The 15,797-nt window shown below is 45.6% G+C and overlaps 1 protein-coding gene across 1 annotated transcript in view; it reads right to left on the bottom strand.

Moving 5' to 3' along the window:
- The window catches only part of Poc1b (POC1 centriolar protein B), a 90,507-nt gene that overhangs the window by 67,356 nt on the left and 7,354 nt on the right, over positions 1-15,797 (bottom strand). Inside the window, exons 3-4 of the mRNA XM_051206371.1 lie at positions 4,569-4,740; positions 197-376 (exon numbers count right to left, since the gene is read on the bottom strand). Coding sequence (XP_051062328.1) covers positions 197-376; positions 4,569-4,740 — 352 coding nt within the window. The remainder of the gene's footprint in view (positions 1-196; positions 377-4,568; positions 4,741-15,797) is intronic.

Below are 15,797 nucleotides of genomic sequence, written 5' to 3'. Positions count from 1 at the left end.
TGCCTGACTCTGGAATGTAAGCTCCATGAGAACAAGGGATTCTTGTTTGTTTATAAGTGACCCCAGCACACAGCGCCCACAGAGTGAATATTACAGCGAATGACCAAGCATGAGCTCAATCCCTTTTCTGGGGACTGGGGGATCAGATTTAGTCTGGAGCAGGGCAGACTCCGTCTGAGGAAGCGTCGGCACTTACTTGGCACAGCGTACCCAGTGTGTGTGTCGGTACAGAGAGTAGAGGAAGCGCTGGCGGTACATGTTCCATATTTTAATCGATTTGTCTTCAGAAGCCGTAACCAGAAGTTGGCCATCAGCTGAAAAGTCCACACTTCGAACTGGAGCCGTGTGTGCTTTGAATTCAGAGGACTTCCCTCTCCTGTAAATGAAGTTCGATAATGACACATTAATTTAGTCGCCACACCGAGCTGGAAACTAACAAGTAGCTTAATGCGCATAAAACCTTACAAAAGTGTGGGAAGGTCATGTGGTGCTGTGTTCTCTGTTAGTCCTGTCACGCATCGGCTTGGTTTATGGAAGCCTCAGTTCATACCTAACAGGAAGGAGGCTGGTCCACCCTGTCCCTGAAACGCATGCGTTGCTGCTTCTGTCTTAATGGGAAGTGGGAAAACATTGTGTTGAACCAGTCTCTACACTGCCCTCTGGGTTACTTTAGAAACGGCGGTCTGTAGTTTAAAGAAATTCCGGCCTTGAAGAGCTAAGGTTGATTAAGGATGGCAGCCCCAGGGCAAGATTTTAAAACCACACCACAAGGAGTTCTGTGAGATAACAGTCCGGCTGGCCAGGAGAGGAAGGGATCTTCTGTGCTCTTGATAATCCTTCCCCTGTACCAACCAGTACCAATCACCAAGGTTCCTGTGTGTACCTACTGCCTTGCTGGCCTCATGGCACCAGTCTTGCACTCATGAACAACAGAAGGGCTTTGAAATTTCACAGACATGTCTACTATTAACTAGGGAAGCGAAAAAACACAGCAATGGAGAATACAATGTGAAGTGTTGGAGGCGAGGAAAAACTTTTAAAAATTGATGGGAGAAGCCCGCACACACGTGCGTGTGCACCATCCTCTTCCCAAGCAGCTCTCCTATTAATACGTGCTAAGTTAAAGAAATCTCTTTAAAAACAAACAAACAAACAAACAAACAAAAAACCCTCAACTCATTTAAAAGAAGAAGAAAACCTAGCAGGCTAAGTGGTGCTGAGTGCCAAGGTGAATGCTGGGAAATCCTGTGTCAGTGTTAAGTTCTCCGCAAGGCATGGTCACTCTGCACTACGACCGGGACTTTGCATTCAGTTCTTTGCAATTAGAAAATCATTTCCTGCAGTACATGGGGAGAAAGCCACAACGCTTGAAAGTGACAAGGCACCAGAATCCAGCCAGAGACATCTGTCTGAGCTTCTCAAATCTTTGATGCTCACAGGGCATCTACACACCTGTAGCTCACCCTGTATTTGCTGCCTTGGGATTGGAGCGAGCCACATGTCTCTAGCACAGAATTGCAGAGAAGCCATATGCACCATCCCCATGTACTGCATCCATCAACGCTGTGGTTACCGCTTCCCCCATACCCTCTGAATAGCTCTCCTCTCTCCACCCCAGTTCTGCTTGCCTTCGGGGACTTCTATCCTTAGCATCCTTCACCTAGATTAGTGCACAAGCCTCTTAATCGGCCTCACTGCTCTAATCCTGTACTCCACCCCACCCCCAGCCACCTACATGCTGTGCTTATCGCTTGTTGAAAAGGTAATACAAGCACACAAATCCCAGTGTAAATGTTTTCCTGGCTCCCTCAACATAAAGTACAACGCCCTAAGCTCCAGAGCAGGATATCCTGCCACGGAGATGAACTTTGTACCCAGAGTGGTCAGGGAGCTACAAACACATCTGTGCCTCTGCATACGAACTCCTAGGAAGACCGTTGCCCATCTGTGGACCCCTGACCCAACCGCCCTGGCCCTGATCCTCTACAAGGGGGGCTTGAATTACTGCAGCACATCCTAACTTTGAAAACTAAACTCATTTCTCTCCTACTAACGTAAGTGTTCTGAGGACAGGGATGACCTTACATATTTCTGTGAGACCACCATTTCACACATGTCAGGTACAGAGCTCACTAACTACCTACTGAGGACAAGGATGACCTTACACATGTGTGAGACCCCCATATTTCACACATGTCAGGCACACAGAGAGAGTTCAATCTAACGAATTTCACTGGGAAGAATCAATACTTTAAAGCTTCGTAGATTCAGGCTGGAGGCAAATGTGGCTTTGTCCTTATTTCTATCACCAGGCAGAGGATAATACATATAGAATAATTTATATTCATCGTAAATATCTGGGAGAGAATATTCAAGGACTAACCCAGTCAGTTTCCAAGGGGATTCTTGTGAAAAGAAATCGGGAGACAACAAAGACTCGATATCCGCAGCGACCAGGAAGCCACAGCCAGTCAGTCAGTCAGTATCATTAAACTAGTCCCTGAACTTCAGTCCACACCCCACCCAGCAGTCTGTGTTACTACACAGGTATTCTGGGGCCTCGCCTGAGCGAGGCTGGCCCACCCTGGGCCCTGCTGCACAGGAATCCCAGCAGATACCAAGGCAGCAGCAGAGCGTGCTGTTTGCTGGGCTGCTGCTTCACTGCTCTCTTCTTTCCAATCCGGTCTGTGACTCACTCTGTCCAGCACAAGGGACACTGTGCACTTGAGGCCCAGGGGCTTTTGCTTCTGTGATGCTGGAGCTCACCTGTCACTCTGCAGGGAAGTCTAGGCTACTCTGCTGGATAAGAAGGCTCCAGGAAGACCAAGGCCAGGGCCTTGTGACTGAGGCACACACTTCCGGCTCAGCCACCAGCTCATGAGGCTGTGTGGTAACCTCAGCCAACACCAAACGGGGAGAAAAACATCCCAACCACCCACAACGTGAAGAGAAGTGGTAGTTTTTAAATTAAGCTACTCAGTAAGGGGGCTTTTAAGCAGTGATGAAAAACTAACCACTGATAGATAAATTCCCCACTGGCACGATTCATCATTGCCCTGGCCCCACTGTGACATTATTTAGAAAGAGAAACCAATGTACAAAAATACAATCACTAGGTAAATATCGATACCAAGTTAATGATTCAGTGCGATTTTAGCGCACCCACCCCCGGAACACTTTGTTTCTCCAATCAGTATTAGAAAACAGGCTGCAACTCTTTAAACAGTGAATTAGTCCTTTCCACAGCGAAGGCTTTTCAAGAGCACGCTTCCTCCTGCGCCTCAAACTCACCTCTTCCATCTGTGAGTCTCCCTCCAGTCCACGCACTTTCATGTCAATCCCCTTTAAGAGTTTTTACTTCTGTCTCCACAATGCTTGGATTTTTCCAAACAGAATTTCCCTTGGGTGGTGGCAGCATAAAGTACCTAGAGGCAGGCCATCACTCACAAGCTTTTATCCTCTCTGAGTGCCTGAGCCCATTTAGTTACAGGCTGCAAATCAATCCTGCATCATAGAGTCCAGGGAAATGCTGATGTTTCTATCCTCTGCTACAGGACAGAGGAAAATTACAGCACATATAGGAGCCACTCAAAAGTAGAGAAAGGAGAGGTAGATACACAATACAAGCATGGCTGGCTGTGGATGGGCATGGAAGTGAAATTGCGCTATTCATTCTTTATGGATATCTGAAATTTTATATACTTAAAATTTAAAACTCAAGCTAGGCGGTGGTGGCGCATGCCTTTTAGTCCCAGCACTTGGGAGGCAGAGGCAGGATGATCTCTGTGAGTTCGAGCCCAGCCTGGTCTGCAAGAGCTAGTTCTAGGACAGGCTCCAAAGCCGCAGAGAAACCCTGTCCCAAAAAAAATTAAAACTCATAAAGATAACCTGCTCTAAAGCTTTTAACAATAGCTCAACAGAGTCCCACAGAAGATCTGTTATCAGAGAATGTGACTTCAGCAAATGCAAAGATATATACAGGGTTTCTCTGTGTATCCTTGGCTGTCCTGGTATTCTCTCTGTGCACCAGGCTGGCCTCGAACTCAGAGATCTGCTTGACTCTGCCACCCAAATGCTGGGAATAGAGCTGTGTGCCACTACCACCAGGAAATGATTTATATTTTTGTCCAAAATTTTTTAAGATGAGAAAATCCTACAGCTCCAAAATGAATGATAACAAAGGACAGGACAGTTAAGCAGAGGGGGTCAACAGGTTTCCAAGCACCCCTAAAAGCCACGGATGGGCACAAGGAGGCTAATAAATTACACACTTTTGAACTATGCCACCGTGTTTCTTTTGGATTTACACAGAGATTGCTAGCCATCTCCCAAAGATTCAGACATACTGTACATATCTCCAGGTTAGAAATGGTTTCTCAAAAGAAGTACATAATTTTGAGTTGAATGACATAGTTTGAGTTTAAAATCGGGGTAGTATTTCTGTGACCTGAATGAGTAGAGGTCACTAAGGAGTTGCGGTATCCCCAAGAAGTCCATTAGGAGCAGCCAGGCCTCAGTAGCCTCTAACAGTCCCAACCCAAACCTTGTCGAGTGTTCGCGCCTCTCACCTATCAGGGACCCAGAGCCTAACAGTTCTGTCTCGTGAAGCAGAGGCTAGTAAGTTTCCTTGTGGAGAAAACTGCACGCTGGTCACGACGTCCTTGTGGCCCACATATCTGTAAGCTCTAGTGTTTGGCTTCAAACTCCATAGCATGAGAAAGGTGTCCCAAGAAGCAGTGGCTGTCAAGGCAGAGAAGAACAAACAAGCCAGGATTATGACAGGAATGCACACGTGTCTCAGCAATAACAACCTGTAACAGAGACGTCGGAGGTTGTAGGGCTAACCAGGTAATGGCGAAAAGTAGTTTATTGTTTAAAACTATTTTTACTTGATTATGAATAGTCAACCTTGGTAGTGCCCTGCTTCCCAGCAAGGGTACTAGCCCCAGGATCCGAGGAGAGTGTAGGAAATGCTTGCTACAAGAAGGAAGCAGCTGTAGAAAAATGCATCAGGCTGAGTCACCCCATCTGCCCGGGTGACTGGAAGTCACTTAACCTCAGTTAGGGGGTAATTAATCTTTTCACAAGGACAGATGAACTACTTCAAAACACTATGTGGAAGTGAGTTCACCCAGAAGTCATAAAACCATAAATAGCACTAATACGCCCCTTGCCTAATCCTACCTGTCGTTAATATTTTGTCTGTGTGTCCTTTGTGTTTCTCTTTGTGCATGAACACATGTGCATGCAGAGACAATGTTTTCCTGAACCATATGAAATGCGTTCTCATAGTCATTGCTAAACATTTCCATGTGCTTTCCCTAGGAATACCATTATTCTTGCACATACCCATAGTACAGGTAAGCCTGAGAAATTAACCACCCACCAAAGGCATCTTACTTGTCAACTGATCCAGAAATACTTAAAAAAAAAGATGTATTTATTTATGTATTAGGTATAAAGTGTTCTGCCTGCATATTTGCCTGCATGCCAGAGAAGAACACTGAATCTCAATATAGATGGTTGTGAGCCCATCATGTGGGTGCTGGGAATTGAACTCAGAGTCTCAGGAAGAACAGCCAGTGCTCTTACCCTCTGAGCCATCTCTCCAGCAGCAATGCTTTTAAAGAACGGGTGAGATGACCTTCCAAATCTGTTTCTCATCTGTAATTTTAGGACATTTGATGATTAATAAAACGACCTGCATGTCAGACATTAGCTTAAAAAATCTTTAAGTGAAGGAAACATGAATATGCTCAATGGTGGAAATAAATTTTCTGACAAAGAATGGACAGTAACCCTTAGGAGAGGTGGATTTAACTTATGCCTACAGAGCAAGTTCTACCATACACACATCCCAGAACAGCCCCAACAACAGGAATCAGGTCACTGGGAATCACATCATACAGGATGCTTAAGGGAAAGCGGCAGCTTTGTAACCGGTAAGTACAGTGAACATCAATGACAGGCAGAAATGCGGCCCAGCTATAGGAACTATGGAAGTTTCCTAAGTTCTCTAGCCTATATGTTATCTCCATGCTTCCGGCCCAGTCCAGTGAGTTTCTAGGCTTCAAGCCATAATTTTATTCAGTGTCTTTCCATTAAAAAAAAAAAAAAAAGGATGGGGGAAAAGAATGCAAAAAGGCTGATGTTGTGCTACAGATGGTCCAAACTGTAAACATCTGTATTGGGGTCTGTTTACCGGGGATTAGCGCTGACAAACAAGGAAAACAACTGGTAACGTGCACTGTACTTAGGATCCGATTTTCGTTCTGTGTATATGCTGCAAACAGGATATGCAATGGCAAGACGTAACCTCTTCCCCTCTAAGAAAGATCACACAGGGAGACAACTCACGTAGTGAGACATCCTTAGCACCATCATACATGTAGGGAGCATCTTAACATACCATTTACTCATGTTAGACACCATGATGAGAGAGTCTGTTCTGGGGAAGGTGGATGAGTCATCTAGCTAAGCTAAGAGGGCAAAAAGGGCACTCCGAGCAGAAGGAATGCCACTTCGTCTCAGCCAAAAGGCCTAGAAGCAACTGTTGTTGCCATTCTTATTTTATCTTTAGGCAGGGCTTCACTTTGTAGGTCAGGCTGGCCTCAAACGCGCAATCTTCCTGCCTCGGCTTCCACACAATTGGGAATACGGGCATGAGCACTGTACCTGGCAGGAGGGAACCAAGTGCAGAGCCAGAGACTGGTGCTGGGCAGGCAAAATGGTGAGTGGTGTCACAGGGCACAGACTTAGGTCAAGGAGGCGCAGGGGTCGGTACAGTTTATTCCAGTGCAGTAGGAAGCCACTGGGTTCCGAAAAGAGGGGCCCGTGCTCCGGGTGGGAAAATCCTCACTGACCCTAGAGAAGAGGTCTCTTCTTTGCTTGTTTGTTTTCAAATGAGTAAATTCTGTATGTATTATGGGTCAAAATGTCATTAAAATGGTAAGACAATAAACTCCTAGACAACCTAGAATAGCTTTATGCCCTTGAGGTAAGCCAGGTTTACTTAAACAAGATATATAAACTGCTAATCGTAAAGAAAGAGAAAGACATTTTGTGCTATGTTAAAATGAAAATACTTTCCTCCCTTGGGGGGGGGGGGTCACTGTAAGCAGGGTGTGGCTGCATATGCCTTTAACCCCAGTGCCTGGAGGAAGGGGCATGAAGGTCTCTGTGAACTCAAGGCCAGCCTGGCCTTCACAGTGTGTCAGGCCAGTCAGGGTTGCATAGTGACACCCATGTCTCAAAAAATGCAAAGAACAAAAAAAACAAAAAAACAAAAAAAACATAAAAAAAAAACAAAAACACCACAGTATGAGTTAGAGGCCATCCTGGGCTACAGAAAATTCCAGGTCAGACTGAGCCACATTGGGGATATCCTAGCTCAACTCAACTCTCTCCTCCTCTTCTACCCACCCCCCGACACACACTGCTAATCAAGGGAGATGATGTTTGTATCTATGTATGAATGAATGAATAACCCAATAGCTAACAAAAGTGTGCTTAGAATCTACAAATATCATACAAAGCAGTAGAAAATGCATACGGCCTAGCAAGGACAGGCAAAGGGTTCCCAGATGACTCTTTTATACACCACATGCCAGTAGTCATCAGGAACCTAGTTGTGTCATCACACCTTCATCCAAATGTTAGAAACTCATTGCCCATCAACCCCAAGTAGGTAGAGTCATTATGTAGCCCTCTTCCTGTACGACAGAAGCAAATTAGTTCTGAGCTTATGAAAACATTACATCAGGGACAGGGAGCTTTCAGAACAGCACACAGTCAACACGCCTTACTGGTGGCGACTCAGCCACCAGCTCTGGGGTTGGTTTAAAAAGCATATCACACAGGAAGCAGGGAGAAGAAGCGTAAGAAAGAAGTCAGCTCCAGGGTTACAATAGGGCACTTTGGAGGGGATGATGCTGGGTCTGAGGCTGTGGCAGCTGGAGGGGTAGGGATGTGGGGTTCGTTAATGAAGATAAAGCACAAGGGTCCTGGCTGCCAGGCACCCAGGGAAATCTGAAGATCATTTAATGAGATGGGAAAGACCGGGATAGAAGGGGCTCACAGCAGTGGTTCTCAACCTTCCCCACACTGCGATTCTTCAATACAGTTCCTCATGTTGTGGTGACCTCCAACCACAACATTATTTTTATTGCTCCTTCATGACTGTAACTTTGCCACCATTGTAAATCGTAACGTGAATATTTTTTGGACATAGAGGTTTGCCAAAGCGGTGTGGAAACCACAGGTTGAGAGCCACTGGCCTAGGGGCAGCATCAAGTGAAAACTAAGAGTTTGCTCAGAGATGCTAATGGGACACTAGTGTGAGCATCAGGTAGGGAGCGCGGACCTGCGTGGGACCTAAGATGTTTAACTCCAGTGTGATGGCTAAAGGATTAAGTGTAGAATCAGAATTAAGAGAGGCCTGCCAATTATGACACACCAGAAGTAGAGATGCCCCGGTTACAGGTGGAGCTTGGTAATACTTTATGCCTTCTCTTACATCTCAGAAAAACCATCAATGTATTGTTTTTATTATTTTTAAATGGGGCTGGAGAGATGGTTCAGCCATCAAGAGCACTGGCTGCTCTTTCAGAGGATCTGGGTTCAATTCCCAGCACGTACATGGCGGCTCACAACTGTCTGTCAACTCTAACTTTAGAGGATTTGATGCCTTCACACATGCTTGCATGCAGGCAAAACACCAATGCAAATAAAATGAAAATAAATAATAAACCATTTTTTAAAAAAGTGAAAAGTGAGCAAACAGGGCATGGTAGCAAATGCCTTTTCTCCCAGCACTAGAGAGATAGAGGTAGGTATGTCTCTGTGAGTTCGAGGTCAGCCAGCTCTTCATAACAAGTACCAGCCAGGGCTATTACACTGAAAGATCTTGTCTTGAAAAAACAAAAAACAACAACAAAGTACAAACATTCATACTAATATGTAAACCAGCATTGAATCTTTTGCCTTTGTCCTGTTTTTTCTTTTCTTTCTTTCTTCCTCTTCTTTCCTTCCTTCCGTTCTTTATTTTCTTTCTTCCTTTCTCTTTTTGAGGCAGGGTCTTAGGTAGCCCAAACTGGACACAAACTTGTCATGAGCCAATGATGACCTTGAATTTCAGATTCTCCTCCATCCCAACTGCTCTAAAGTATTGAGATTACGGATGTGTGCAACCTCACCCAGCCCTTAATCTTCTTTCTTTGTTAAGAACTGTTCTAGTAAACTATAGTATTGTTATTTAAAAAATGGTATTGGAGTATGGATGTCACTGTTGGGAACTTTAGAATTAGCTTTCATACATTTCTATGGAACCACACCCTGTGTAAACATTACCACATTATTTAAAATGTCAAAGCTTACAGTATTCATCACTCTATTGCTCTGTTTTAAGATAAAATGCCAAAGGGAGGAAGCTAAGAAAAACGTTAGCTAGTAAATCTATCCACCTAAGAAAAACTTACTTAGATATATTATCTGCATACGTAATATCTGCAATACATATACATACATACACACACACACACACACACACACACACACACACACACACCATATAAAATACATTATCAAAAAGGCAATCCATTGTTAGAAGGAATCCTTGTTAGGACACAGAACAATGTCTGTTGTCCTGCTTAGGCGTCTCTATTCCTGTGACGTAAACACTAACCAAACCCTGCTTAGAGAAGAAAAGGATTTATTTCTTTTCACAACTCCCCAAGTCACAATCCATCACTGAGGGAAGTCAGGCGAGAGCTCAGGCAGGAACCTGGGGGCCAAAACTTCAGGGGAGATCACGGAGGAATGCTGCTTAGTGGCTTGCTCAACCTGATTTCTTACTGCACCCAGGGCCACCAGCCCAGGACTGGAAATGACCACACACCCTCCCCTAGCAATCAATAATCAAGAAAATTCCCCACAGAGATGCCCCCAGGCCAACTCTGATGCAGGCAATCCTTCAACCGAAGTTCTCTCTTGCCCGGTGACTCTAGTTTGTGCCAAGCTGACAAAGATGAGCACATTCTGCTGCCTCCAGCTGGGCCCTGGCTCTGGAGGGGACATCAAGACCATTCCAACCCGAAATGACTGGAGGAGCAGACCGGATGTTTGCTGTTTGTCACTTCATGGAACAGTGCCATTCTGTGGTCGACGTAAGTTCTCTTCGTCATTGATTCAACAAAAACTTACCTGCAGTTACTTTCAGGTTTATCTAGGTGTGGTGGCATATACTTAGATCTTTGAATACGTGGGGCTAAGGCAGGAGGGTCGTGAGTTCAAGGCCAGCCAGAGCTACATTCCTGTCTCAGGACACCAAAAGTGAAATAAAACGAAATGCTATTTTTTAAAACTAAGTGACATTTTCTTCAGTTTGATTATCTCCTGTGTCCTTTCAGTTGGTAAAATCAGTACCTGTTACAGAACTTGAATACTATGAAAGGTGCTTAATGAGCTTCCTTCTGCTTCTTGGCCACAGGGTTCCTGTCCTGGCACATGACCACCAGGAATTCTATGTGCTCACAGACACTGGTGTCCTTTCTCGTACATTCCGTATAGGAGGTATGCTGGAGTTCGTGTCCTGTTAACACACTTAACTATCTTACCCTTATAATTCCAAGCCCATAGAAAAATTACAAGGCAGTACAAGAGACCCCCACACCTTCTTTCCCTACTGGGGATTGTGTCATAGCTACATATAGTCTGTTGACCCTATCATTTTTCTCTCTATAGAAATACCTTTAAATATATTTTTTTCTTAATCATTCGCCACGTAGAGTTGGTTGTTTTACTCTTTTGTTGGCCCACCATCCAGCTCCCGGATAAATTCACATGGAGTCTTATTATTAGTTGTAAATGCCTAGCCTTGGCTTAGCGCGTTATTAATCAGCTTTTCTTAAATTATCCTGTCTACCTTGTGCCTCTGGGCTCTTATCTTTCTCTGTTTCTGCACATCTTTCTTTCACTCTTACTCCATGGCTGGGTGGGTGGCTGGGTGGGTGGCTGGGTGGGTGGCTGGGTGGGTGGCTGGGTGGGTGGCTGGGTGGGTGGCTGGGTGGGTGGCTGGGTGGGTGGCTGGGTGGGTGGCTGACTCCTTGCATTCTCCTCTCCTAGTTCTTGCTTCTTCTCCTCTTTTTACTCTTTTTATTCTGTCTACCAGCCCCGCCCATCCTTGCTATTGGGCATTCAACTCTTTATTAGACCAATCAGGAGTTTTAAACAGGCAAAGTAACACAGCTTCACAGAGTTAAACAAATGCAACATAAAAGAATGCGACGGGTCTTTGCATCATTTTTGGTTGTGAGCATAGCCTTTAATGGCTGAGCCATCTCTCCAGCCCAACATCTTTGCATCATTAAATAAACGCTCCACAGCAAAAACGAATGTAACACATCTTCAACTAATAGTCCACAACATCAATGATGCTAGAACTTAAAGTTCTGTCCCAAGGTGACAGTGTTCACGGGTGGTGGGGCTTTGAGAGGGAATCCTACCGGCCCTGCCCTCCCAATGGAGTAGCCTGTTCTGTCTGTGTGCTTCTTGGCTGTCACTCAAAGCCAGTGGGACACAATGTTCCAATTCTACTGCCCTGCTATCCTCCAGGGAGAGTGTGGCTAGGGACAGAGCCAAGGTGCAGGGCTCACCCCGTGTGCTGCTCATTCTACAAAATCCAGCGCTTTGCACTCCACATCTGTGCCTGAAGAAGGTGCAGTGTGTATTGAATCTTGTTTTACTGTTACTTTCAGATCCCAATTACTGTTATAACTGAGGAGAGAAACCTCTGTGCATCCCATTGTGTAGCTATCCTTCAGATTGTTTAATAAAGCCACTCTATTTAGGTTGGTTGTAATGTTGCCGTTTTTTAAAATATATGATGTTGCTATGTAAATGGCATGGTTATCATATAAGCATATCATTATGGTGAATCTGTATAACAAGTTCTGCTGGGTCTAAGTCAGAGGACAAGTGTTAGAATCTGCTAAAAAGGTTCCCATCCATATTTATCTTTAAAAGGGTGTGTGTGTGTGTGAGAGAGAGAGAAAGATGTACATGTGTGGGCCGTGTCACAGTGCACGTGTGGAGGTCAGAGAACAACTCTGTGGAGTTGCTTATCGTCTTCCACTTCCATGGGGTCATGGGAACCGAACTCAGGTTGTCAGGGTTACAGGACAGTGCGTCATCTCACTATCCCCATATATTTTTTTATAAATTTGAATTGTAAGTCCCCCGGGTCTTTTCACTCCACGGTCAGGAGGAGCCTGGTGATTCAGTCACATTCCCATCTGAGGTCCTGAGCGCCACAGTTACTTCAGAAGTCCTTCTGTGCTCTCTCCGCAATTACTTCGGAAGTCCTTCTGTGCTCTCAGCTTCTGTCCTTTCCTGCTACAAGTTTGCAGGTTCGCCCTCTGTACCTGCTCCTGCATTTACAGCGTCACGGTGGCCTTTGGGCCACAAAAGAAAGCAATGGACTGCCTTGCTTAGGGAAAAATAAACAAGGAAATCTAGAGAATGCAATAAGAAGGCATTCTCTATCAATCATCAAAAAAAAAAAAAAAAAAAAAAGAGGTAATCCTTAGGTATACACATTTACAAACCCAAATGAAAGAAGGCTGCACAATAAAATCACAGTACCCTAACCGGAACTACAAAATGTAAGCAACTTAATATTCTCAGAATCTGTTTTTATTTCTAAGCACTGAACCATAGTTCAATTAAGTAATGGTCCCAATTTAAAAATTTCTCTGCCCTGGATGAGAAAAAAAAAAAAAAGAAAAGAAAGAAAGAAAGAAAAGAAATTCTTGTCTACAGGAGCTGTAGGTGCTTCATAAAATAAACTTTCAGTAACAATAATCTGAAGTGGGGGACAGGTATGGGGGAAGGGGATATGAATATATATGTGTTCCACCACGCTCCATGCTTGCCTTCCTCCAAGCATGACCAGAGTTAAGCCTTCCGTCTCTATGCTCATCAGTCATGGTGTGAACTTACACTCCCATAGTGCTTTGCATATCCCTTAGCTAAAGCCCTGTACTATGCCTTATCTCCTTCCCAAATCAGGCCTGAGAAGCATGGATCCATGATCTCTCTTAGAGCCAGAGACCTCCTCAGCCACTTCTGACTGCCTGGGGACACCAAGTCCTCTGAAACCCTTTAAATCCACCGTTCTTTTTTCCTTCACAGTTCACCCTCTTCAGGTCATGGCTGACTCCAAGCATAATTAGTTTATTCAAGAATGCTGCCTTAGGCCGGGGAGCCGGCACAGGCGGTAAAGCGTGCTTGCCTTGCAAACATGAAAGCTTAACTTCAACACCCAGGAGCCATAGGGGGAAAAAATGACATATACCTGTAATCCCTGGGCTGGCGACGTTATTAGCCAGCTAGACAAATCAATAAGCCAGCCAGCAAATCAATATGTTTCAAGTTCAGTGAGAGACCCTGTCTCAAAGCAATAAAGGTTGAAAAAGACTAACAAACGACACCTGCCACCAAACTCTGGCCTCCCCAAAATGTGCACACATGCACCTACACACAATGGAACCAGTAAGTACATACTCCACACACGCACAATACCATCACAGTCAAAACCTAACAAGGCAGAAGTGACACCTGGGAATAATGCCCGAGGCTGGCCTCTGGCCTCTGCAAACAGGTATACATATGGGTGTCCCCTCCCACCAATAGTATCTGACCTTTACGAAGAGTGAGGTGCAGTGTGGGGGGGAAGGGAGGACACAGGGTTGTGCTAGTGTTAAAAAAGGAGAGATCTCTAAGTGAGGCATCCAAGTGGAGAATCGGCAAAGAAATCACATGCATATCGGCAACATGTAATTTTTAAAATTCCTTTTATTGAAAAGAGACTCTTGGCCAGGTGATGGTGGCGCTCACCTTTAGTTCCAGCATGGGGACGCAGCAGCAGGCAGATCCCTGTTGAGCCCAGCTGGGTCTACAGAGAAGAGTTCCAGGACTGCCAGGGCTACACAGAGAAACCTTGCCTTCCAAAACCAAAATAAATAAATAAATGAAAGAAAATTGATCCTTTTCTCATATGATATATCCTGATTATAGTTTCCCCTCCTGCTATTCCTTCTAGTTCCCCCACCCACTGACCCCCCCCCCGCCCGCCAAAATCTGCATCCACTCCCTTTACACTTATTTTTAAATCGCTTGCCTGTGTGCTGAGGGGGGTGGCTAACAACTGCATGCTGCTGTGTGAGCGACACCGGTGATCGTGGGTTCATAGCATGGGGGGGGGGCAGGTGTGTCTAGGAGTTGTCACTGGCTCAAATGTTATCTCAGAGAATCCAGCATGATTGGATTTCGCCTGAAGAATGTGTGGGTGGGGTGTTGGAAGCTGCATTTGTGAGGGGCAGGCAGAGGAGTCCCGAGCGGAAGCTACCCACAAAGCCGTGGGACGGAAAGCAATTCCCCAGGCCAGGTGTAGAACATGGAATGAGGAAGCAGATGCTGAAGAGGCCAGGGAGACACTGTGTGGACAGGCCCTTCTCTCACACCCTGCTCTCGCCACCCTGACTCCTCCTGCAGCAGAATCCTCCACCACAGACTTGGCCCGCCATCCTATACGATGGCGCTCTTCCAGCCTTTCCGATTCCTTGTCTATCTCTTCTGGTCTAAAGCGTGGAGCTAGGAAGGACTGGAGCCATTGGCCCTCAATCTTCTGCTTCTTCCCTGTGACCGGATCCCTTCCTGTGACCTTCAATGTCCTCTATGCACTTACACTCTCTAAAGCCTTACACTCTCTAAAGCACACCCGCACCCCAGCTCGAGGATTACCGTCTTCACACACACCAACTTCTCGGATGGCACTTATCTAACAGCTTTTGAGGACTTTCCTTACTACCTGCTGTTTCCACAGAAGCCATGACGATAAATTCCAAGCATAAATCAGATCTTAAGCCCGTAGACTAGAAACCCTACACAGGTTTCCGGTTCCTGCGGCTGCCACAACAAATTGCCACAAACTTAAAACAACACAAGTTCATCCTTCACAGTTCTGCAGGCCAGAGGTCAAGGTGTTGACAGAAAGAGTCCATCCAATGGCCCTGTGGAGTCCCATTTCCTTCCCTCTGGGCCTCCTCTGCTGTCACCGCCTCAATGCAGTCTGCCTCTGGCCTCTGGCTTCCTATGGCCTCCCCTTATCTGTTTTTTTTTTTTTTTTTACTTGTTTGTTTGGTTTTGGGGGATTGGGTCTCTCTATGTAGCCCAGGCTAATCTAAACTCTCAATAACCCTGCCTCGGCTCCCCTAATGCAAGGGATTGCAGGCATGTAGCCTGGCTGGCCGCCTGGCTGACTACTCTGGGCTTTTCATTTGAGCCTGATTCCCTGTGCATCCCAGGCCCCCCTCACTCTGCCTCGCCAGAACTGCATGGCAGCCATGAGCTACTGTGCCTTTTTTTCTTTTAAGGGCATTTGTCACAGAATTTACCACTCACATGATCTCACCGCAAGGTCATAAATTATAATTATATATTAAGAAAATCTTCTTGCCCATATAAACACGCATCATAGGTCCCAGGGACTAAAACTGAGGCAAACCCTCTATCCAACCACCAGCCCCCATTTCACTGGTTCTGGTCCATGTCCTACCTAAACTCCTGTCTCCCGTCTCCCTGAGCAGCAGGCAGGCTCTTTCCTCTAGGGCCTCTCCCTACTTCTCTAAGAGAAGGTCATTCCCACCCTTGGCCTTTTCCTGCATTGCCCCCTTTCTGCTGTCTACCTAGCTGACTCTTTCGGGCTTCAGTTAAATATTACTTCTGTGGACAATTACGTT

The sequence above is a fragment of the Phodopus roborovskii genome, unplaced genomic scaffold, assembly GCF_943737965.1.
Source record: "Phodopus roborovskii unplaced genomic scaffold, PHOROB, whole genome shotgun sequence".
NCBI lineage: Eukaryota > Metazoa > Chordata > Mammalia > Rodentia > Cricetidae > Phodopus > Phodopus roborovskii.
The sequence above is the reverse complement of the archived record's forward strand: the minus strand, read 5'-3'. Positions and strand labels throughout refer to the sequence as shown.